The sequence below is a fragment of the Bubalus kerabau genome, chromosome 6 (assembly GCF_029407905.1).
Source record: "Bubalus kerabau isolate K-KA32 ecotype Philippines breed swamp buffalo chromosome 6, PCC_UOA_SB_1v2, whole genome shotgun sequence".
In the NCBI taxonomy this organism is placed as follows: Eukaryota; Metazoa; Chordata; class Mammalia; order Artiodactyla; family Bovidae; genus Bubalus; species Bubalus kerabau.
In genome coordinates, this window is record NC_073629.1 from 57,872,443 (window position 1) to 57,898,782 (window position 26,340).

General features: G+C 34.4%; 1 protein-coding gene and 1 long non-coding RNA gene across 2 annotated transcripts in view; one reads left to right on the forward strand and one right to left on the reverse strand.

Annotated features, from left to right (window-relative positions):
• Positions 1-26,340, forward strand: part of LOC129656165 (uncharacterized) — a 59,631-nt gene that overhangs the window by 17,995 nt on the left and 15,296 nt on the right. Inside the window, exon 2 of the long non-coding RNA XR_008716244.1 lies at positions 5,622-5,763. This is a non-coding gene — a long non-coding RNA (uncharacterized LOC129656165). The remainder of the gene's footprint in view (positions 1-5,621; positions 5,764-26,340) is intronic.
• On the reverse strand, positions 281-24,144 carry LOC129656164 (calcium-activated chloride channel regulator 1-like). The gene is made up of 14 exons (XM_055586906.1): positions 23,986-24,144; positions 22,821-22,961; positions 22,480-22,627; positions 21,605-21,713; positions 18,232-18,412; positions 15,982-16,209; positions 14,967-15,191; positions 10,579-10,756; positions 8,392-8,492; positions 7,811-8,035; positions 7,403-7,673; positions 6,636-6,806; positions 5,606-5,845; positions 281-621 (listed from the first exon to the last, which is right to left on the reverse strand). Exons 1-14 carry the CDS (start codon positions 24,142-24,144, stop codon positions 281-283), a joined length of 2,718 nt encoding a protein of 905 aa, XP_055442881.1.

Genomic DNA, 26,340 nt, shown 5'->3' on the forward strand with positions numbered 1-26,340 from the left:
GGAAAAGATCCTAATGCTGGGAAAGATTGAAGGTAAACAGAGAAGAGGACAGCAGAGGATGAGATAGTTAGATAGCATTACTGACTCAAATGAACATGAATTTGAGCAAGCTCTGGGAGTTGGTGATGGACAGGGAAACCTAGCATGCTGCAGTCCTGGGGTCGCAAAGAGCTGGACACAATTTAGCAACTGAACAACAAGAAAACAGCAAATTAAATCCTAAATAAATGTGTACCAACTATGTATAACATTGGTTATCAGTGCTGACACACTTCCTAGTTTAAAATATAGAGAAAATCATTGGTAATCCCAAAATTGCCAGAGTGATTTCAGAAATCTTGGTACCCAGATCATGGACACTGTCTTCTGGTAGAGGAATAAATTTGATTGCTTGTACAATGTGAGAAACCTCTGAGATGAGATTGGCTTCATTAATGGCTTGGACTGAAATATAGAATTTGGTGCCATTTTCTACTCTAAAATGTTCTGGCTTAAATTCAAAATTTTCTTTTGAGCCGGCCTCCTTAGGTATTAGATTAGAAGTATTCACTAAAGTCGCATTGTCAAAATCTTCTTGGCGATCCATGAAACTCTTACTTATTCTTATAACGTAGCTGTTGGCTGGAAAATAAATAGATATTTCATGTATGTTAGGATCACTAGGATGCCTTATTGCTATCACATCAGTTTATATTTAGGGGTCCATCAGGAATGCACACTGGTTTTTTTGTTTGGTTATTCCATCTTCTTTAAGAACACATATATGAACAGTTTTTTTTATCTAGTTATCTAATCACAAAGAATTTAATTCAGAATTGTATATTACTAAAAATGGAATATAGATTTAAAAATAGAAATATGAAGAACTGAGTCTACTTTTGATTTAGAGCAAGGAACACAGTAATGTTTGAGTATAGTAATGACATTCAGTAACATTCAATACCCTTTGTCTATATTATTTTTCAATAAGCTGAGAAAGGGAGTACTAGGACGTATGAGTAGGAAAGCAGATAAATAGAGTGGGAGCCAGGGATAAAGACAAAGAGCAAAGGAAGGCAGAGAATTTAGAATGTGTACTAAAAATTAAACATGTTTAGGAGCTAGGCAGACTTAAATTTGTACCTTAGTTCTACTTTCTAGCTGTAACAAAGAAAAATTTAATTAATCTTTCTTACCTTAGTTTTCTTATCTGTAAAAAAGAGAATCAGTCATTCAATTCAACAAATATTTATGGAATTTTATATATGAACATTATATAATATAATGTATAATAATACATGAAAAGTGTTTAGCACAATGTCTGGAACTTAATAAATGTTTGAAATATTAGCTATTATTATTGTTATTGTATCAAGAAAGGAAAGAAAGATGCTGACAAATGTTTCATTCAAAATGCTTTAGAAATCTACAAGAGCCATAGATAAAGAAATATATTTTAACATGAAATGCGATGAACAATAAGACATAAGATATCTTTTTTTGCAGTGACTTTATTTTTTCATGAAATATTGAATATTTTCTAAGTATGTGGTGAGTAGCTTAAATTTATTGTTTTCTTTTAAATTCAGGCCCTATGCCTCACATTTGGGTCTTCTAATAAATAGTCCTATCAATCTGATCTAGTCCACTACTCTTCATACCCTCTCTGCATTTAATTTCTGTGGATCTATCCATCTAACTATCCATCCATCCATTCATAAGATGAATACCATATGATTTCACTTATATGTGGCATCTAAAAAACAAAACAAATGAACAAATATAACAAACTAGAAATAGACTCATAGATACAGAGAAGAAACAAGCCTTGGCTAAATGGGAGGTGAGTAGGGGGAATGAGTGAAATAGGTGAGGGAGATTAAAAGGTACAAACTTCCAGTTACAAAATAAATGAATCATGGGGATGAAATGTATGAATTAAATGTGAATTAATGTGAATTAAGTGAATTAAGTAATATTTAAATATTTAATTTAAATATTTCATTGTGATATTTTGCTTTCTTGACTTTGATCATATTATTTGATTCCTTTTCTCCTTGACATGAATCCCTGGAATGTGCCTCCCTCTCCCTATCTATGCAAATTGTACTTATTCTTCAAGGCCCACCCAATAGGAGGTCCAGTTTCTTAATGAAGTCTTGGTCATGTATTTCATCCCTTGGTAACTCTCTTCCCTGAACTCTATTGCATGAAATTTAGTTTTCCAGTTTTATAGAGGTTCAGTTTATCTTTCCAGTTTGAATGTACTATTCTTTAGGACAAAAATATGTTTTATACTCCTTTTGTATGAACTAGAGTACCTGGTACTGTGTTTGGCATGTATTTGACCTCCTTAATTACTTCTAGGCCCCAACGGACATGAAAAGGTGCCCAGTCTTAGCAATCATCAGGGAAATGCAGATTAAAACTACCTCACACCTGTCGGAACATACATTATCAAAAAGACAACAAATAACAAGTGTGGTGAGAAGGTGGAGAAAAAGGGAACCTTCTCATCCTGTTGGTGGGAATGTAAATTGGTGCAGCCACTATGGAAAACAGTATGGATGTTATTAAAATCAAGAATAGAGCAACCATACAATTCAGCAATTCTGCTTCTGAATGTTTTTCTGAAGAAAACAAAAACACTAATTCAGAAAGATATATGCACTTCTATGTTCATTGCAGCATTATTCACAGTAGCCAAGATATAGAACAACCTAAGTATCCACTGATAGGTGAATGGATAAAGAAGATGTGGTGTGTGTACAAACAAACCTGTAATGGAATATTACTCACTCATAAAAAGAATGAAATCTTGTGTTTTGTGACGTGAATGGACCTAGAGGGTATTATGCTAAGTGAATTAAGTCAGACAGCTAAGATGAATACCATATGATTTCACTTATATGTAGCATCTAAAAAACAAAACAAATGAACAAATATAACAAACTAGAAATAGACTCATAGATACAGAGAACAAACAAGCATTGGCTAAATGGGAGGTGAGTAGGGGGAATGAGTGAAATAGGTGAGGGAGATTAAAAGGTACAAACTTCCAGTTACAAAATAAATGAATCATGAGGATGAAATGTATGGAATGGAGAGTATAGTCAATAATACTATAGTAACTTTGTATGGTAACAGATGGTAACTAGACTTAAAGTGGTGATCATTTTGTATTGTATAGATATATCAAATCACTATATTATATACCACGAACTAACTTAGTGTCATAGGTCAATTATACTTTAATAAAAATACTACTTTTTGGCCAAAAATAGTTATTCAGTTGATGCCCAAAATGACAAAATTAGTGGATCATAAAATATTAAAATTATATCTACATGTTTTAGTATTTCCAAGTCATCTAGTCTGATTTGCATATATGACTGGTATGGAAATTGGGTCCCAGTAAACTTAAGTTTATCACAGATCCCTGGTGGCTCAGATGGTAAAGCATCTACCTACAGTGTGGGAGACCCAGGTTCGATCCCTGGTCAGGAAGATCCTCTGGAGAAGGAAATGGAAACCCACTCCAATACTCTTGCCTGGAAAATCCCATGGATGGAGGAGCCTGGTAGGCTACAGTCCATGGGGTCACAAAGAGTTGGACACAACTGAGAGACTTCACTTTCACTTTCAAGCTTAAGTTTTTCTTTTAAAATTATATAGATAATTATTTATTTTTTGGTACTGCTAATACTTCCTTTTGTAATGACTAGGGGTAAAATCTGGTAGAACTACATCTTCCTATTTGTTACCAGGAGAGAGGGAGATCAGATCCCACCTGTTTTAGGTATTTGAGTTTAAACACAGTGAAGTTCTTTCTTTCCCAATGTATGTATGAAATATTTTATTCCATCTTTTAGTTTCTATAATCAGTATAAGGAACATTTATTGTGAATCCAGTCTTGATCTAAAGACTTGGTCTTAACTGAATTCAATTTTAGAATTAAACATTTAGTCAGATAATTTCATTTATGGATTTCTAAGTGGCAGTATTTTTTCTTTTCACCATATTTTTAATGGTCAAGTGTATTTCAGAAGCTGTCATGATAAGAGTCTCAGTATTGAAGTACAAGAGCTCTTCATAGGTATTTTATGTTTCCTTTGACTTTAGAATGATTTTTTTCATTGTATAATAATGACAAAGAGAAATATAGCTACATAGGAAATGAAAGATTAAGAAGCATTGTTTCTTTTGAGAGGGCCTATAGTAAGGAATGTATTATAACACAAGGGAAAGAGCATTTAAAGTGGCTTTTCAGCACTAACAACCTCTGAGATATTGTCTGTTGATATGCATATTGCTTTCATTTTACCACCTTAAAGGGAAAATAACAAGATTGGCTTTATCCTATGAGAATCTGCTAGTCTAGCACAACATTGGAATATGGTAGACATTCAATAAACACTAATTTAATTCGGTTAAATTTAAAGCAAAGCTAAAAGTGATTTAAACTTTTAAGAATGTGGGCAATTTATTATGAGGAAGTTACAGTAGTTATGTATGGATGTGAGAGCTGGATTATAAAGAAAGCTGAGCACCGAAAAATTGATGCTTTTGAACTGTGGTGTTGAAGAAGACTCTTGAGAGTCCCTTGGACTGTAAGGAGATCAAACCAGTCAATCCTAAAGGAAATCAGTCCTGAATATTCATTGGAAGGACTGATGCTGAAGTTGAAACTCCAATATTTTGGCCACCTTATGTGAAGAACTGACTCATTGGAAAAGATCCTGATGCTGGGAAAGATTGAAGGTGGGAGGAGAAGGGGACGACAGAGGATGAGATGGTTGGATGGCATCACCGACTCGATGGACATGAATAAGCTTTGAATAAGCTCCGGGAGTTGGTGATGGACAGGGAGGCCTGGTGTGCTGCAGTCCATGGGGGTCACAAAGAGTCAGACATGACTGAGTGATCGAACTGAACTTGAATGAATAAGATAATTTGGCATTGAACTTTAATTCAAACTTCATAGCTAAATCTCTGCATATTATCCTCTCTCTGGGACGTCTTCACTCAACTTTCCTAACTTCTCTCATTCTTTAAGACCTAGGTCAGTAATAGTCTTCCCTGAAAAGCCCTTTAAGATATACCTTTTGATCTTAACTCTCAACTAGAACTGGCTATCCAATGGCGTATCTTATCATATTCTGTAAAATTATCTGTTTATTTGCAGAAAGTGTCTTTTCCACCTAACTGTTGACAATAGGGATTATTTCTTACGAACCTAACAACATTTGAAAATTTAAAAAAAGGTCAATGAATGAATGAAATTGTTCAAGTACAGATATACTTAGAAAAAATTTTACCTGTTAGGGAGAAAGGAATGCAACAGAAAGCTGTTAAGTCAGTCTTCTTAAAGTAATTTCTAAGATGGTTCATATTTTGACAGGCAGTTTGGCACAACATGATCTGATGAGAGTGAGTTTAACTACTAATTTATTAAAATAGAAGTAATTTGGGGCAGTTCATTATCTCTTCAGGCTTATGTTTTCACATACATAAATAGGTGACCCATAGTAGACCATCTATGCATGTTATTTATAAATAGGACATTAGAAAATAGCAAATGAAAGCCAATGTATGTAATATTTTAAAATGTAACATCAAACTTACCTTTTCCTTTATCTAGGACATTGCCAGGGGCTGTCCATGAAAGTTGAATGTAATCTTCTTTGAACTTAGCCTCAAGATCTGTAATTTTACTGGGTGGGAGCACAAAAGAGTGATTACCGGGAGGAGGAGCTCCTGATACAATAAATGACCCTCCAGAGGTTAGTCTGCTAAAATCTTCTATTTTAGCTTTTGCCAGGTCATCTTTGACTTCAGGTCTGGGTGGGTTCAGTATAATTTTACCTACCAAAAAAAGCAATTTTGTAACTTTTCGTATTGTGATGTCTTTTCTGATAATCTCATTTGCAGCTGTAGATAGTTAATGTTGATTGATAGCAGCCATTGAAAAAGTAACAGCTTTTAGTGAAAAAAAGAGCTTGTTCTATTGGTGTCATTTTAAAATTGATGAGGAGACAGTTGCCAGTCCAGGTTCAATGCACGATACTGGATGCTTGGGGCTGGTGCACTGGGACGACCCAGAGGGATGGAATGGGGAGGGAGGAGGGAGGGGGGTTCGGGATGGGGAACACATGTATACCTGTGGCGGATTCATTTTGATATTTGGCAAAACTAATACAGTTATGTAAAGTCTAAAAATAAAATAAAATTAAAAAAAAAAAAGAAAAAGTAACAGCTTTTAGTGAAAAAAAGAGCTTGTTCTATTGGTGTCATTTTAAAATTGATGAGGAGACATTATGAAGTGTTAGTCCTATCATTTAACTTATCTGTCTTCTTGATTCTAAATTCTCCAAGGACAATGATGGTGCCTTATTTATTTTTGTAGCTCAAACATCTAGCAAAGTGCTTGCCACAGTAAATTTTTTTCAATATAAATGAAGTGAACTCAGGGAGATGTAAAGAAAGCATATTGTAAGTATAGTCCTATGCTAGTTCCCTTATCATAAATATGATTTTGAAACAGAGAGGTGATTATATAACTATATAGTTAGGTTTTCCACAGTACTTTTTATTTTGAATGCTTGCCACATTAATTTACCTAAATAAATGACACATTTGTTTTAATGCCACTTACCGTTTTCAACGTAGCCTGGAACATACGGAACTTTGTTCTGTGGTTGTCTTAAATTTAGCCTGGCCGTATTGTTTCTTGCCTGTGCATGTACTTTTAAACTGTATCTACCATTTCCATAGTAATCTGTAAAGTATCTTGAGTAGATGCCATCATTCTTGACAGTATCAGCACCTTGATATTGAAATGTTATATTAGACATACAACAAAGTAAAATATGACAATATCAGCTGTGCATGAGCACTAGTGATGGAAGCTCTTTTGTGAGATAGTATAGCACAATTTTCTAAAATATATGAACCCTAGAATCAGACTACTTGAATTCGAAGCTTGGGTTGACAAATTGCCACATCTTGACTTTGAAAAGGTCTAATTCATAGTAAGCATTCAGTTAATATTAGATATTATTATTTCATAAGATAATCCTAACAAAAAAGGAAAATATAACTAAACTGGAAAAAGATATGCAAAACACTGACACTAACGAAAATAAAAAATTATTGTGCTGTTGGAAAAAATAAAAATCTTTTTTTTCATTTTACATGGAAAAAATAAAATTACTTATAAAATTCAAAGAAGATAAATGTACTCATGTCTATACCTAGACAAGATAACTAAGTAAAAAGTTAGAAAGCTTTAAAAACATTAAAATTAAATTTAATTCACCTAAAATATGTGTCATTAGCATATATAGGAAATAAATGACTTCTGAGGCATGTGACTATAGTAGGATTTTAAGTTCAGTGGAAGTAGATGCAGATTGTTATTACCTGCACCATTGTCCCAGAGCTCCAATGTTACTTGACGTCCATCTTCGGTTTCTATAATGGCTATTACACTGATTCCCAGTACAGGCAAAAACCCTTGACTGACTTGTGCATAAACAATCATTGGGCTAGGGTAATGTGCTGTATGTTGACTCATGTGAGCTGTTGCAGTTACTGGGGGTGTAGTAGGACTTCTTGCCCGAGTGGTCACTGTCACTGTTAGCATTTGAGAGCTGGCATGATTATTTAGAAGGCTGTAAGTCCAAGTACCTGTCTAAAAATTAAAAAAAAAAAAAAAAAAACTATTTGAGAGCTTTTGTAATATTTTCCTACTCCCATATAAGATGTTATTTTCATTTTTTTCCTTAAAATTGGTTGATAAAGCATGGAGAAAATAAAAAATATTCTTACCTCTGCAATACCAGGTATTTGCAGACGAGCAGACCGAATATTTAACTTATCTTCTTTGAAATCCGAGGTTTTATATTTCTTTCCTTTTGGATCTTGGAGAACAATTTCTGGTTTTTGTATTGTCCATGTGACAACAAAGAAAGTGTCATTTCCAATTGTACTGTCTATAGGCACTGTGCCATTTACTCTTTTCCTTCCTGTAATTTTTAAGGCTTTGCTTTCCAACTGTTACGTAAATATAAACAAATCACATGAAACTGATTTGTTATTCCAGTTATAACATTTCAAAGTTTAGTCAGTTCAGAGTAATTCTAAATATACTTTTAAGATTTTAATTAAAATAACTAAGAATTATTTTGAAGAATTTTGCAAATAAAATGCATTTATATTGATAAAAATAGAAGAATCAAAGAAAAAGTGTCTGTAAATATTACATAAAGCAAATTCAATAAGGATGTTTTCTGGACACCCAAAATGTTTTCAGGCAGATAAGTTATTTATTAGAGAAAGAAATTACTATTTAGGATAATAAATATTTGTTACAAGTGTGAAAAGGCAAAGAATTTTTTAAAGATACCAACCTGAATAGCCTGCTGAGTGATGCTTCCACTTCTAGATGAAATTCTACTGAAAGCATTAGTAAGGCCAGTTATGTCTTTATTGGCATAAAAACGATATCCTCCTAAAATGGAATTTTGTTTACTTTTATAATCTAATTTTATTTTAAAAAAATTTATTGGAGTATAGTTAATTCACAATGTGTTAGTTCAGGTATACAGCAAAATAAATCAGTTATACAAATGCATATATCCATTCTTTTTTAGATTCTTTTTCCATATAGATCATTACAGAATATTGAGAAGATTTGGGAGAATGGCATTGAAACATGTAAAATATCATGTATGAAACGAGTTGCCAGTCCAGGTTCGATGCACGATACTGGATGCTTGGGGCTAGTGCACTGGGACGACCCAGAGGGATGGTATGGGGAGGGAGGAGGGAGGAGGGCTCAGGATGGGGAACACATGTATACTTGTGGTGGATTCATTTTGATATTTGGCCAAACTAATACAATTTTGTAAAGTTTAAAAATAAAATTAAATTAAAAAAAAAAGAACTTACTGAACACAAGAAATTGATTAAGTAATAAGTGAAATTTTAAAAAACTCAATGAGTGAAATAAGTGAATAGGTGGAATTAAAACAGGTGTCTCTGACTCAAAAGCTGCACTAATAAAGGAATTCTGAATCATTAAAAAAAAAAAAAAAGAATATTGAGTAGAGAGTTCCCTGTGCTATACAGTAGGTACATACACAGACACACAAACACACACACACACACATATAGTAGTGTTGATATATCAATCCCGATCTCCCAGTTTATCCCTCCCCTACTCCTTTTGCCCCTGGTAACCATAACCATGTTTGTTTTCTACATATGGTACTCTATTTTCATTTTGTAAATAAGTTCATTTGTACTAGTTTTTTAGATTCCACATATAAATGATATCATATGATATTTGTCTTTCTCTAATTTACTTCACTCAGTTTGACAATCTCTGGGTCCATCCATGTTGCTGCAAATGACAATATGTTGTTCTTTTGTATGACTGCATAATATTCCATATTGAAGGCAGGAGGAGAAGGGGATGACAGAGGATGAGATGGTTGGATGGCATCACTAACTCAATGGACATGAGTTTGAGTAAGCTCTGGGAGTTGGTGATGGACAGAGAAGCCTGGTGTGCTGCAGTCCATGGGGTCGCAAAGAGTCAGACATGACTGAGTGACTGAACTGACTGAATGTTCCATATGATACTAATTTTAAGTGGGAAAATCGTTTGCTATTATGCTCTTATCAATAAAATACTATAATACTTATCAATAAATGTCCTATAAAATACATTTTAAAATTTCTTTTTAAACTTACAAAAGATGAATTTCCCAGACCTTAGGAACTTTTATTATATCAGTATCCTAGATGTAATGCTACAATAAGTAAACCTTGCTGAAAATATATTAGAAAAAAATAAAAACTGGCCAAAAAAATGTTTTTAATCATTAGATTTAAGTGCTTGCCACATTAGTAAAGCTGATGTAATCTCTAAATAATTTTATGAAAATTAATGATTTTTTTTAAACCAGCTGCTTATTCTCTGGTTATATCTAAGATACACCAAAACAATTAGAGAATGACAGTTTAGAATAAAGTAAAATTGATTAAAAGCAGATAATAAATGATACAGGAGTTAATGAAGAAGGAGATAATTTAGGTGTCAGAAGCTGGAAAAGAATGGATTACAGAGAGCAAGATTTGGTATTCAGGTCTCTGACTATATCCTTGGGCAAATAATTTGTGTTCTCTAGGTCTTACATTTCTTCCTCAATGAAATAGTGCTATCTGAATCTCTACTATAAGATTAAGCAGATAAGATACTGAATATTCCAAGAATTTTGGAACTGCACTTGAGTAAGTCCTTAGTGACCATGGAGAAAGAAGGTTCATCTTGATGGTACTGGTAAAAGTTATGAGAAATGAATGAAGACAGAAAATGTTGACTAATGTTAAAAGAAGCTAGTATAGGTAGAAATAGAAAATGGGAGTGGGGAGAAGAAAGACATTAATTTGAAGGATGAGGACAAGGAAAGGACAAAGATTGATTTTTTAGGACAGGAAAATTTTGAGCAGTTTGTAGTTTAAGGGGAAAGAGCCCCTGGAATGAGAGAAACTGAAAATGTATGTATTCAAATTCTATTTCAAAGGTTTACCTGTCATATTTGACAATGTCTCCAGTTCTTTGGCAGCAGAAGGTCCCAGAGCAATGGTGTGGATGATTGCACCACTTCGTTTTACATCCTCAAAGCATAAATTTATTTCATTATCTTCCCCATCAGTTAATAGTATGATTTCAGAACCAGAAGTCCTCTGGTCACTGTGAATAATTGCCTGATAGTGAAAACCCAGATTATTAATTAGATTATATCTAAATAAACTAAGAATAAACTTGTTCTTTGGTCTTGGAGAAGTCATTATGCATCCGAGTAGGCAAAGGGAAACTTTGTTTGTATTGTCATTCCAGGTTGAGTTGGTTTGAAAATGAGTGTAATGTACAATGGTCATGTAGGTTTCCAAAGGCAGAATGTTAACAGTACTTTCACATATATGCAAACTACCCAAGAAAGAAAGAATAAAACACTTAGAACACTATCTAACTCACAGCAAATACTCAGTGAATGTTAGCTATTATTATTATCTCAGGAGGTACTTGGGACAGAGGCGGATGACCCAGACAGTTTTGAAAGTTTGCAGACTAGACGTTTGTAAAGCTGTGACTGAAGGCCAGTGTGCAAAGTTAAATGATGTGACTTGTGCTTTTTAGTGCATAAAAGCGAGTTGATAATTGAAGAATCTCAGGGTTTCCTGGAAGAAAAATTGATGTGTCATGAAGGGTTCATGAATTTATCAAGTATTATAATTTGGAGGAGTATTTTCCCGATTTTTTTACTAAGAGTAGTGACTAAGACAATTTACTCAGACAAATTGAGAATAAATTCTAGCTCTGCCATTTGCCAAGTAGAATAGCTAGTGTTTAGTCTTTTGGAGAAGGCGATGGCACCCCACTCCAGTACTCTTGCCTGGAAAATCCCATGGACGGAGGAGCCTGGTGGGCTGCAGTCCATGGGGTCGCTAGGAGTCGGACACGACTGAGCGACTTCACTTTCACTTTTCACTTTCATGCATTGGAGAAGGAAATGGCAACCCACTCCAGTGTTCTTGCCTGGAGAATCCCAGGGACGGCGGAGCCTGGTGGGCTGCCGTTTCTGGAGTCGCACAGAGTCGGACACGACTGAAGCGACTTAGCAGCAGCAGCAGCAGCAGTCTTTCATTTATGTATATAAATATAATTTATATTTATAGTAGGGTTCTATAAATAGCTTGGATTCTTTACCAACTGAACTATCAGGGAAGCCCAATAAATAGCTCAGTGTAATGATTACTTTTTTGAACTTCAGAGTAAGAAAGATCAGGTTTTGAACCATGGATTTGCCAATTACTGACTATATGATCTTGAGAAAGATATTTAATTACTCTGAAAATCAGTTTTTGTGTGCAAAATGGGCATGGTAATAGTGCCTGACTAAATAGTAATGATAACAATAAAGTAAAATTATGAATGTAAAGCATTTAACATAGGCACTAATGTAATATGTACTTAATAAATTTCAGACATTTTATTATGATTCTGTAAGTAAAAACATGATTTCATTATATAAATAATTAAGAGGTTTTTACTTGTTTGAATGTATTGATGATATGATATAATCTCTTCAGCTATAGAGTCTGGTCAAAATGTTGTAAGAAATATATCAAAGCATATTAATAAAAACATATATGAATCAATGTGTGCAAACAGTGTAACACATTCCCAAAATATAGCACTCTCATATTTTAGAATTGAATAAACATATATAAGAATTATGATTTTTAATAGCAATCCTTTCTTGAGTACTTGTTTAATATTTTTATTGAATTATAGTTGATTTACAATGTTATATTAGTTTCAGGTGTACAACATACAAATTTTCTATTTTGTGAATTATATTCTAAAGTCATTACAAAATAATGACTATGTTTCCCTGTGCTGTACAATGTATCCTTGTTGCTTATTTATTTTATACATAGTAGTTTATATTTCTTAATACAATATCCTTATATTGCAGCCTCCTCTCTCTTCTCCCCACTGATCACTAGATTCTTCTCTATATCTGTGAGTCTGTTTTGTTATATACAGTTGTTTGTGTTATTTTTTAGATTCAGCATATAATTTATAACACAGTTTTTGTCTTTTTCTGTCTGACTTATTTACTAAGTGTAATACCCTGTAGGTCCATCCACATTGTTGAAAATGACAGAATCTCCTTTTTTTGCTGAGTAATATTCCATAGTATATATGTATATATACATACCTACACACTGTGCTGTGCTGTGGTTAGTCACACAGTCGTATCCAACTCTTTGCAACCCCATGGATGTAGCCCGCCAGGCTCCTCTGTCCATGGGGATTCTCCAGGCAAGAATATTGGAGTGGGTTGCAATGCCCTTCTCCAGGGGATCTTCCCAACCCAAGGATTGAACCCAGGTCTCCTGCATTGCAGGTGGATTCTTTACTGTCTGAGCCACCAGGGAAGCCCTACGTGCATTACATCTTCTTTATTCATTCATCTCTTGATGAACACTTGATTTGCTTCTATATCTTGGCTGTTTTAAATGATGCCGCTATGAACATTAGGGGAGCGATTATAGTCTGACATAGTTCTCATAATTAAATGAAATAAGTACTATTATTTCTTTTTCCCCCAAAGAAAAAGAAATGCAGGAAGGCAGAGTGGTTGTCTGAGGATCATGACCTCAGGTGTCATCACTTCATGAAAAATAGAAGGGGAAAAAGTGGAAACAGTGACAGATTTTCTTTCTTGGGCTCCAAAATCACTGCAGACATTGACTGCAGTCATGAAATTAAAAGATGGTTGCTCCTTGGAAGGAAAGCTATGACAAGCCTAGACAATGTGTTGAAAAGCAGAAACATCACTTTGCTGACAAAGCTATGGTTTTTCCAGTAGTCATGTACGAATGTGAGAGTTAAACCATAAAGAAGGTTGAATGCCAAAGAATTGATACTTTCGAGTGGTGCAGGAGAAGACTCTTGAGAGTCTCTTGCACAGCAAGGAGATCAAACCAGTCAATCCTAAAGGAAATCAACCCTGGATATTCTTTGGAAGGACTGATGCAGAAGCTGAAACTCCAATACCTTAGCCACCTGATGCCAAGAGCTGATTCATTGGAAAAGACCCTGATGCTAGGGAAAATTGAGGGCAGGAGGAGAAAAGGGTGGTAGAGGATGAAATGGTTAGATAACATCACTGACTCAATGGATATGAGTTTGAGCAAACTCCGGGAGATAGTGAGGACAGAGGAGCCTGGCGTTCTGTAGTCCATGGGATTGCAAAGAGTTGGACATGACTTAGCAACTGAACAACAACAACTATTACTTTCCATATTTCATTAATTGAGGAAACAGATTTTCTGAGTTGAATAACTCATCCAAGGTCCTTTTACTAGTGAATAACAGAACCACAATCTCAGGTTTGTCTGGGTCTGGAAGTTATGTGTTTTCTAAAACTGATATGCTTTACAGCAACTATACATCACAAGGAAAGCCAGGAGATGACATTAACTAGTGGCCCAGATACGAGTAACAATCTCCACTTTTTAGTGGAGGCAATGAGAGAATCAATGAAGGGAAGGAAATAGTTTTCGTTTTTGTGACTGAAAGAATACAAATAAGCTAAAACAGGGCTGTCTTATGTTGGAAGAAATTCAGATGAGTACTGGATGCCATTGAATATAGTGCTCAAAAGTTGCTTGCAACTTTTGATTTCACAATTTTTATTTCAATAAACTTCTACCCACATATCTTGAGTTTGGTACTATGCTTGAGGAACTACCTCTTTTTTTGTGATTTTTAAATGTCAATTTAATTTGATGAACTGAGGTTTTCTTTATCCATAATATAAAAATATTACTAATCTCCCTCTTCTACAATCTCCTTAACAGCATTATTTTTTTCCTCAGTGATTCAGGCTATGTAATGCTAAAGAAAAGAGGAGTTTCTCAGTAAAATCATGATGATTATGTGCTCACAGAATTTTTCTTCCCTTTAATCACTTCTCAGTGGAACTCAGTTTTTCAGGAGTACGGACAATAGAAATTCTTCTAAAATTATTTAAATAAGAGACCTCTAAGCTCATCAGAGAAGGCAATGGCACCCTACTCCAGTACTCTTGCCTGGAAAATCCCGTAGACGGAGGAGCCTGGAAGGCTGCAGTCCATGGGGTCGCTGAGGGTCGGACACGACTGAACGACTTCACTTTCACGCATTGGAGAAGGAAAGGGCAACCCACCCCAGTGTTCTTGCCTGGAGTATCCCAGGGATGGGGGAGCCTGGTGAGCTGCCGTCTATAGGGTCGCACAGAGTCGGACATGACTGAAGTGACTTAGTAGCAGCTAAGCTCATGACACTTGTTCCAAGAGAGCTGGACAAAATTAAAAGGAACAATAAATGTGAATGATATTTAGAAAAGCATTTTTATTTTACCTGGAATCCTGCTTTGAGCCCTCTACAAATTGAAGTTCCACCATAAGCTTTTTGAGGCAGACTTGCAGTGATCTTTTGGTAAACATTATCATCAGTTATTCTTGTTAGATGATTTTGGATTTCAGCAACACTGTCAAATGTAACCATCCCAACTAAAGATCCCTTTTCAATAACTTGAATCAAGTATAGTTCTGCTGCTTGATTCATTCGAAAGAGACGGTCTTCCTGTAAGAAAAAAGATGTCTGAACAATTCCTGAGTTTCCTCCAATCCTAACAGATTGGTGAAAGACAAAGTTTATGGGTCAGAGATCATGATAATAATTGATTACTCTTTTAGAGTTTAGCTTCATTATATTAAAAAGAATATTAATGAAAAATTAAAAATTAGTCATGCCTTACTTGGGAAAGTCTTTAAAAATTTATACCTTCTTTTTTAACAATAAGGAAATCATTTTAAGATGCACACAAAAATGTTTTTTGCAATATAATTTTTGATAAGAAGTTTAAAATCACAAAAATATCCAATAATGGGGAGTTGACTATATTATGTGCATATGATACAGTCATTAAAAATTGTGTCATGTAATCATTTTTTTCCTTGGGGAGTATTTAAGATATAGTAAGTAAAAAAATCATATTATAAAAATTATGTAAGATATCACATTTTTGAGGAGGAAAGACAAATACATGAACAGAAAAAAAATAGGAATGACATGCTCAGTGGTGGAATTATGGGTGATTTTTGTCTTTTCTCTTTGTTCAGTTGTGTTACTTCCTGTTTGTTAGAACTAAAAGTTAAAGAATAGACATCATCCATGATACAATAACTTTAACATTTATTTTATTTTAGTATATTATCCTCTAGTGCTTGTCCACATAAAATCATCGTACTAAAATTTGTTAGAATAATAAAAATATTTTTTACTTAGCTTAGTAGAGCTGAACCTAAGATTAAATTGTATTTGTATTAGCTTAAATATCTTAATTAGGAGAGCTAACAAATAAACGTCTTACTGCAGACATGCTTCCAGATTTATCAAGTACCAAACAGACTACCCGCTGTTTGGACTTGAGCAATGAAAATGTAGGATGAGTCGGTGGATTCATTTCTGTCATAGGAGATGTATTCTGAAAGTCAACAGAGTTCATGATTACATCCCATGTGCTTTTGCCATTGCACATTTTGTTTTGTAGGTTTGGAGCTTCTGTATTGTGTGTTTTTTCTGTACAAAATTCGGTCACCTGGAAAAAATCAATTGAAAGACAATAATAGGTAACTGATGAAGCATTACCTTCCTTTCCAAACATATACTTGGCTGTCTTATACGTCCTCCACAGATTTTATCTCTTGACAAGTAAAAATTATTTCATAATCTAACATTCTCACATCCATTTTGTATATTGAGTGGAAAGAAAGCAAAGTGAAATTGTCAGTATGCACTGGAAAGTCATTTGGTGATTCTTTTAGGTATAGGTTGATCATAACACTGGGGGACGATGATGGCTGACACAACTGCCTAAGTTGTGGGAGTAATGAAATTTCAAGGAAGAATATAATGGACTTGAATATTCATTATTTCAGAGCATATTTCTCCTGGGTCTGAGCTTATGCCCTGGGTATAGATGCTACGCAGTATATTTAGTTTATGTTACAATAATTAGAAGGGAATATTATTACATACAAGATATATAGTTAAGGTACAGTATTTATCTCTGAGCCGTATCTTATATAGTTAGTTGTGCTACATATTTCAATTACATCGTTTTCTTTCTTCATTGTTATTTATTTTCCAGGTAGGCAGCATGAGTTATCTCCTCATAGGCAAATGCTTTGGAATTTATAGTTTGGTGCAGACAGTACATTTTCCAATTATCCCCTTGTGTTATGTGATCTGATATCTATTTGGATGCTCAATTCTTTGGCTACCTTTGTGGATCCAGATGCACAGATTACAATGAAAGATCTAGAATCACACTTCAAATACTCCCAGAAGGGAACTTTATTAGGCTGGAAAACAATTTATACTTAAATATCTCATTGGATTTCTTTAGGAGTTTTAGAAGAAAATATAAAGTCTACATTTTTACTCAAGTCTTTCATTATTAATGCCCTAGATTTCCCAATTTTAAATCTTATTGGAAATAATAGGCCTTTACAAACCTCTACCCTTAGAAGTCTATGTTATTAGTAATTTTATTTATGAAAACTTGCGCCTTTTAAACCTAGAGGTAGTATGCTTTATTTTGATTAGTTTTTTTTAACTTCATAGGTTTTGTATTTAAAAGTCTTTTTTATGTGTTTGGAAACTTTCATTAGGTAACTATAATATGCTTACATTAATTAAGTTGAATTTACCCAGAGAAAGAGACAATTCCCTATTATCCAAATATTTTATACATTTAAAAAATGAAAAATTTTAAGTTTATTTTGTACTCACCTTATGCTAAGTACTGTGATCATACTTTATTTATATTAATTCTTATAAAACTAACCACAGTAACACTGAAAAGTGAGTATTATAATTTCTGTTTAAAAAGCTAGAGAATTAAAATCTTAGATTTAGCAATTTGCTCTTAGTGATACAGCTTTAAAATGACAGACTGGAGTTTTATATCGGCTCTGTCTAACTCAAAGGCACTTGTTCTTCTCTTCTGAGCTTCATACATTTAACCAGATATTTCAAGTCAAACATTAGCTTTAGAACTTGAATTATTGTGTTGTTATTTTTTAATTGGTCAGATTTGTGATTGTGAACCATTCTGCTTTTATTGTTCTGTAGAGACAGAGCCATTTATGTTTTCAGAATATCACTTTGCAAAACTTAGTGTACTTTAGCGTGGAGGTAATGGAAAACAGAGACTGTCAGTACTTTCCAAAGGTACAGAATGAATTACTTTGGAAAAGTAGTATGAATTGAATAACACTTAGAAGAAAAAATTAAAAGTAAAGTTGCAGTTCTAGACATAAATCCACAGAAGTCAATTGAGGAAAGCAATGTTATATGAAATTCTGTGATGCTAATAAGAAGGATACAGTTCTACCTCTGAAGGAAAAATAAAACAAAAGAAAACAGAATAGTGAGAAAGGGTGGAATAATTTCCAGATACACACTGACAGGGCTGGATACACAGGACTGAATAAAATAGCTGTTAATTAACTGTCTTAGTAACTTTCCTTATTTCTATTGGTATGGAAAATTCAGCTTCCCTAATTAATTTTCCCCAAAGGCTTCCTTTGTGAGACTAGAAAAAGAAGGTACTTACAGAATGGAGACTTGGCATAAACATAATGGATTCCTTTGCAGTCTGGGATTTTTCTGGAAGGAATGTACATTTTGCTTCATACAGCCCTGTCCGAGGGTCACGTCTGCATAGCCTTGTTATACAGCTGCCTCCCGGGCATTTCTTGAAAACCACATTAATACCAGTAATATGAGTTGAACATCTATGGTGAAAGTATTAGATTACATTTATCCATGAAGGCCAGAGAAATTATGAATAAATATTAATATCCTAAAATCATTCCCTCAGTGATATTTTGCTATAGACCATGTACCAGCATTCCATTTTAACAAAAGTAGGCACAGCGTCCTACCCATTTACTATCAGTTTCAACAAGAACAATGATGTTAGTTTGTATTTATTAATAGTTGTTGCTTGTGACCTTGAGCTAAAAATGATAATTCCTTACAGGCACGTGGAAGTTGAATTAAGAGACACAGAGGAGTTGCTCCCTAATGGGTAGGGAAGATTCAGCATTATTCTTAACACTCTCTTAAATTTCTTATGTATGCTACATATATACTTTTATAGATACACATGTATATTGCTATATAAGTGTTTACATATACACATATATAAATACAAGTATTATGTATATTTGTATGTGAGAGAAGCCCATGCACATTGCTTTGGGAACAGTGTCAAGGATATATAACCCCAAGTGGATGGAAAGGAAAGACACTTACGGAAGAAGCATTTAAACTGAGCCTTAAAGGATGAGCAAGCGTTGTCTGAATAAGGGTGGTGGTGCTGGGAGGAGTTGCATGGGAAGAGGTGAGATTAATTAGTGTCCTGGGTTGAAAGCCTAGGCTGTTGAAAGATTCTAGGTGGCTTAGTACACATAAAGCAAACAACACAAAGGCATTTTTCTACCACACCTCTTTTTTCTAATTTTTATCCTAAAGACTTATTTCCTATTACACTGATTTCAGTTGTTCTTTCGTACGCATTAACTACTCCATGTGCCTGATAGTTTTAATTTAAATATCTTGTCTATTCATAAATAGGACCTATCTAAATCTGCCCAGTTTTTTCCTTATAAAATCAGTTTTCTTACTTATGAAAAGTACTTCTTTTCTTTAAGCTCAAGATTAAATGAAAATGAAATATATTTAACAGGAGGTTGTAACAGTTTAGTTAATTTCAATGAAACAGATTCACATTGAAAAGCTATGAATCAAATGGAATGAAAGATTGGGTAGAAAGTTGAACTCTAATTCTCAGATTTTAAGGTTTAGGTTACAACTTTTTTCTTTCTTTTTCTTCTGATAATTTGTTGTTGTTTAGTTGCTAAGTCAGGTTCAACTCTTCGTGACCTCATGGACTGCAGCACACTAAGACTTACCTGTCCTTCCCCATATCCCAGAGATTGCTCAAATTCATGTCCATTGAGTTGGTGATACCACCCAACTATCTCATCCTCTGTCACCCCCTTCTCCTCCTGCCCTCAATCTTCGCCAGTATCTGGGTCTTTTCCAGTGAATTGGCTCTTCACATTAGATGGCAGAAGTATTGGAGCTTCAGCTTCAGCATTAGTCCTTCAGGACTAATTTCCTTTAGGATTGACTGATTGGATCTTCTTGCTGTCCAAGGGATTCTTAAAAGTTTTCTCCAGCACCACAATTCGAAAGCATCAATTCTTCAGCGTCTTTTTTATGGTCCAACTTTCACATCCATTCATGACTATTGGAAAAATGATAGCTTAGACTATACAAACCTTTGTTGGCAAAGTGATGTCTCTGCTTTTTAATATGCTACCTAGGTTTGTCATAGCTTTTCTTCCAAGGAGCCAACATCTTTTAATTTCATGGCTGTAGTCACTGTCCACAAAGATTTTGGAGCCCAAGAAAGTAAAAATTGCCACTGTTTTCACTTTTTCCCCACCTATTTGCCATGAAGTGATGAAACCAGATACCATGATCTTATTTTTTTGAATGTTAAGTTTTAAGCCAGCTTTTTCACTTTCCTCTTTCACTCTTATCAAGAGATTCTTTAGTTCCTCTTTGTTTTCTGCCATTACAGTTGTATCATCTATGTATCTGAGGTTGCTGATACTTCTGAAAATCTTGATTTCAGCTTGTGATATATCCAGCCTGACATTTTGCATGATGTACTCTGCATAGAAGTTACATAAGCAGGGTGACAATATTCAACCTTGACTTACTCCTTTCCCACCTTTGAACCAGTCAGTTGTTCCATGTCAGGTTCTAATTGTTGCTTCTTAATCAACATATAGGTTGCTCAGGAGCCAGGTAAGGTGCTCTGGTGTTCTCATCTCTTTAAGAATATGCCACAGTTTGTTGTGATCCACACAGTCAAAGCCTTTAGCATAGTCGATGAAACAGAAGGTGATGTTTTTTCTGGAATTCCCTTACTTTCTCTAGGATCTACCAAATGTTGGCAATTTGATCTCTGTTTGCTCTGCCTTTTCTAAATCCAGCTTGTACATCTGGAAGTTCTTGGTTCACATCCTGCTGAAGCCTAGCTTGAAGGATTTTGAACATAACCTTACTAGCATGCAAAATGAGTGCAATTGTACAGTAGTTTGAACATTCTTTGGCACTGCCCTTCTTTGGGATTGGAATGAAAACTGACCTTTCCCAGTCCTGTGGCCACTGCTGAGTTTTCCAAATTTGCTGGCATATTGAGTGTAGCACTTTGACTGCATCATCCTTTAGGATTTGAAATAGCTCAGCTGGAATTCCATCACCTCCTCTGGCTTTGTTTGTAGTGATACTTTCTAAGGCCCACTTGACTTCACAATCCAGAATGTCTGTTTCATGGTGAGTGGCCACACCATTGTTGTTATCCCAATCATTAAGATTTTTTTTTGTATAGTTGTTCTCTGTATTCTTGCCACTTCTTAATCTCGTCTGCCTCTGTTAGGTCAATTACCATTTCTGTTGTTTATCGTGCCCATCCTTGCATGAAATATTCCCTTGATATCTCCAGTTTTCTTGCAGAGATCTCTAGTCTTTCCCACTCTATTGTTTTCCTCTACTTCTTTGCATTGTTCATTGAAGAAGGCTTTCTTAGCTCTCCTTGCTATTTCCTGGAACTCTGCATTCAGTTGAGTATATCTTTCCCTTTCTCCCTTGATTTTCACTTCTCTTCTTTCCTCAGCTATTTAGTACAACCCCATGGATAATGAAATTATTCCCAAATTTTGGTTGATCTTTATTCCAAAGTGTAATACACAGAAGTTGTTCAACATATTTATAGTGCAACAGGTTGGATTTTGCCATTAATTGGGCAAGCACTCAGCCATTGAGATGACCTTTGTTGGCCTAGTATAGAAAATTAAAAAGTCATAAATGAAAAAATTTGAAAACAGATTTGTTCAGTAGGATGATACCTTGTTGCTTCAATAGTGTTCTTTCTGGAAATATAGAATGGCTGGTCCACATTATACTCATCAAATATTCCCCAGCGGAGATGGGCCCACTCATGGACAAATACTCTGCCTATGAGAGAATATTGCCACTTATAAATTTGCATTTACGTTATAGATATCCCTGCTTTTTGAAAGTTCATTTAAACCACTACACTTTTATGAAGAATCCATCTTAGTACCTGTTTTCACTAATGGAAAGAAATTCAAAGAAGAATTTTGCTTTTATGAAAAAAAGGTCAAAAGCTGAAATAGTATTCAGCACTTGTTTTGCAGCCAGCAGTTTTACAACAGCACACAAGCAGAGCAGGAAGAGCGGCATCATCAAGCTTCTCTGTGCTTAGCATCTCGGTATCAAACCCTATAGATCTGAACTCTGTCTGTGATCATCTGTGCTATATCTCGACATATTTTGTGCATCTGTTAGCAAGATGTGTCCTCAGGTAATTGCTTCTTGCTGTATACCATTTTGACTTATGAATGGTTGCGTAGGAACACTTCTTTGGGATAGTGGGGAATCCTGTATTTAAATCCAGTCTCCTTATATTTTAAGTCTCCCTTTCCCACATAATCAATCTAATTCAGTCAAGGAAATCTAGAAATTGACAACTTTCATTAGCCCAAAGAAGTTAAACTGGGTTGGTATCAATAAATGGCTTTTTAAAATTAATTTTATTATTAAACACACATAGAAAAAGAAATATAATTAGTTGAACATAACCAATAAATTTCCAAACAAAGGTATTTTTTCCTTTAAAAATTTTAAGAATACATTAATCACAATGTTACATTTGTTTCCAGTGGAAATAAAAATAGAAGTATAAAATAGACAACCCTACCTCGGGACCCATAGATGTGGAAATTATTAGTCAACAAGAAGTTTGGAGTAAAATGTATATATTTTCCTTTTTCTCCACACCTTCCATATTGAAGTGTATAGGGATCATCTCCATATTTTAGATAAGGATTAGCAACTATGACATCTGCCTAAAAAGCAGAACAAACAAACCAAAACAGACCCCAAGAACAATAGAAACAAGAAATTTTTCATCTAAAATAAGACCAGCAAAATTGCTAATTTAAATAGTAGTCATTAGTAATTACTAAAAAATTATGAGTATTAATTTTTAAAAATCACAGACAGAAAGAAATAGTTTAGGAGCTAAATAAAATTCCCTACCTGGTCGTATGATTCTTGTTTTGGTATGAAGTACTCAGATTTTGATTTCCAGGTTATTGGAATTAAAATGCTCACATTCCTGAAATAAACTCTTCGTTTGGTGGCATGAAACAGGTAAGTAGAAGCTTCAGTTACCATTTCCTGACAAAATTAAATTGTAGTAACAATTTAATTGTAATTACCTAGTAGTAACAATTTCACAATGAACTTGAGAGTATACATACAAACAATAAGCACCCTTCCCCAAATATTTTGTCAAAGACTAACTGAAAAATAGATTATTCTTTACTGTATCTCTGTAGTCTATAGACTCTCATTTTTGTATACTTAGAAATTAATTCTTTAGTTTTTATTTATCCATATCTGCATTCAGCATGATGGGTTGGAGCTGAGAGTGAGGGTGTTAGGTGAGATATAAAGGTGATTAAGACTCAGAGTCTGTTAGCAAGTTCCTTATTGAACTGAACAGAGATGCTTAAAATTGGGCTGGAAGTTTGAAGTTTGGTAGATTTTAGATTGCTGTTAATTGAAAAAACTATTTTGCTAGATTCATTTTGAGTTATCTTCTCATATGGAACATGCTCATAAAATGCAAAGTTTTATCAAGCAGTAATTTTCTAAAAATATATAGGTTATTGGCTTCAAATTCTGTTTTTGCTACTTATTATATGACTATAAAAATCACTTAACTTCTCTCAGTTTATACAAGGGTAATTAGTAATCTAAGAATTTCAAAATTTTCAGAATTGAACAAATATAAAGAATGAAAAAAATTGAAAAAATGTATAAGATAATGAGCTCTAGAGAGGGTTTAAATGTAGGTTAGTTATTTAAACCTTATAAAAAGTAAACTTCATAAAGATAAAACTTGAAAATCATTCTCCAGTAGCTTGAAGGTCTTTATTTTAGCTTACTGTATTGAAAAAACATTAGTAGTTTGACTTTTATAATTCATTAGAGACTAACTAATGCTACTAATATATGATACATAATATTTACACTAAGCAGATATTAATCTTGACAGTTTAGATACATGCCATATAAATGATGAGTATTGTCAAAGCAGTTTTGGAAAGTTATAAATCTGTGTGAATGTTTATGATTAAGCAACATGAGTTGAAAATACTTAATGAAATAAAAATAAATGAATAAATTTTTATCTCACCTTTATGTTTTCAATGAGTTTTTCATCTTCTGGCACACTGGGGTTAATTGCAATGACAATGCCTTCATACCCATTGTTAATCAAATTTACCATTGAAGTTTTCATTCCAGGCAAGAGATGCAAAGTTAGGAACAGAATAACATTCAGACTGAGCACCATTTTTGTGCATGTTACAATAAACCTATTGGAAATGTAAGGAAAGTGTTTATGTATCTGTTAACTCAGAGATATGACTCTAGCAGCCCCAGCAGCAGTTTGTACTCTGTTTTGCCGAAAGATTTATGGTCTGCTGAAACACTCATTTTTAGGCCCAAAGGACTGACCAGTAAAATAACCACTCTACATTTTAAGCAAGAAATAAAGAAGGTTATTATGTTAGTAGTAAGTTACAGTATGAGGACAAGTAACATAGAGATATATATGTGTGTATATATACCCTTGTAGCTTATTTATTTTATACATAGTCATTTGTATCTCTGTTCTGCCAAAAGATTTATGATCTGCTGAAACACTTTCAGTTTCAGGTTCAGAGGATTGACCAGTAAAATAACCACTCTACTCTTAAATAAGCAGGAAATAAGGAAGGTTATTATGTTAGTAATGTTATAATATGAGGACAAGTAATATAGAGATAATTATATATACATATGTACATCACCAGGGGGCTTCCCTGGTGGCTCAGATGGTAAAGAAAATGCCTGCAATGCAGGAGACCTGGGTTCGATCCCTGGGTTGGGTAGTTTCCTAGAGAAGGGAATGGCAACTCACTCCAGTATTCTTGCCTAGAGAATTTTATGGAACCTGGCAGGCTCCAGTCCATGGGATCGCAAAGACTCAGACATGAGCAAGCGACTAACACACACATATACATTGCCACAAGAAATAAATGTGTGTGTGTGTATATATATACACATATATCACCAAATTAGAAAAGCTTCTACATTTAGATCCAGTTTGGAGTGCCAGTTGGAAGATCCACAAGTAGTATAACAAGAAACAAATATATACATCACCAAACTGGGGACATACCTACATCCAGATTCAGGCAATGCTGGAAAACCCTGGAATAGCACTCTGGAGTCCTCAATTGAGAAGTCCCAGGCATGTGTCCACCCACACGTAAGACTTCAAGGTGCCGTCCAAAGGAGTCCTGCTTTTATTGCCAAACTGCAAGCTGATAATCATCATGTAAATATACAGTTCTGACTAATAAGCTAAATGCTGGTATCGCTAGTCATGTCTCAGAATGTTCACTGATCCCTGGGAGCTGGCCAGATTCTCAAGGCTCAGGAAACTTAGTAACTCATTCCATTCCTTGTGATTTATTCCCATCCTTATTTGTTATTTCCCCAAAACTACTTTCACCATTTATGCTGATTAGCAGCTTGTTGTGTAACTCCTTTTGAGGTCTCGGTTCAGTCAAGGCCTATCATTTCCTCTGAAGTCTGAACAAGACTACTTCTATTACTTTCCCCAACATTCAGCCTCAGCATTGTTTAGACTGAAGAGCATAAGAATAAAGGAAGGTCTCTCTAGCAGTTTTTGTAATGCATTAAGATAAATAACATTTCCATATGGTTAATAAGAACAATACAATCAAGATTATCAACAGTGAGTTAAACAGTGCAGAAAACAATTTGGCTCAGTGGGAGACTGAGAAAAGAAAATGTCCCACTGAGAATGAGAAGTATGCTTTTGGACATTAATACCTACATCCATTAATTTGTTAGCTGCAGTAATAGTAACAATAAAATGTTCTAATAAAGTACAGTGATGCTTATTTATAAATTCTTTTTATAAATCTGTAATTCTTTTGCTTCTTCTAGGATTTTATGTAGGAGTTCTAATGGTAAGCTAATATTGGGGACAGGTAAAGTAGGAATTAACATTTGAGTCCACAACAATTGTTCTTTTACAGGAGAGCAATAGTATGTGGTTCCTTTCTTATATAAATGATCTATATGTGCTAAACATCCTGAAAATGGAACTTCTAGCTGATAGTCAGAGGTTGTGTTTAAATCATTGATTATAACACAAATAAATTGGAAAGTGACTTCAAGAAGTATTTTATAAGATTGAGGAAAAATAGTCCATTTGATCAAGTTGTCTAATAAGCAGGATTCCCAGATACAAGAAGCCTGGCCACAGAGTAGTCCCTTGGCAGCTCTCTCACAGTCTGTTAATCAGTGGGTGTGGTTATTGAAATCCAAACAGTTTTCTGTGAAATGGGGTAATCAAAATTCTTTTCCAAAGGCAATGGTATAGTATAATGCAATATAGTCCAATTGCACCAAGCTTTCTCACGTCTAGCTTTTCCTTTATTAATATATAATGATTTTTTGGTATTCGTTCTTT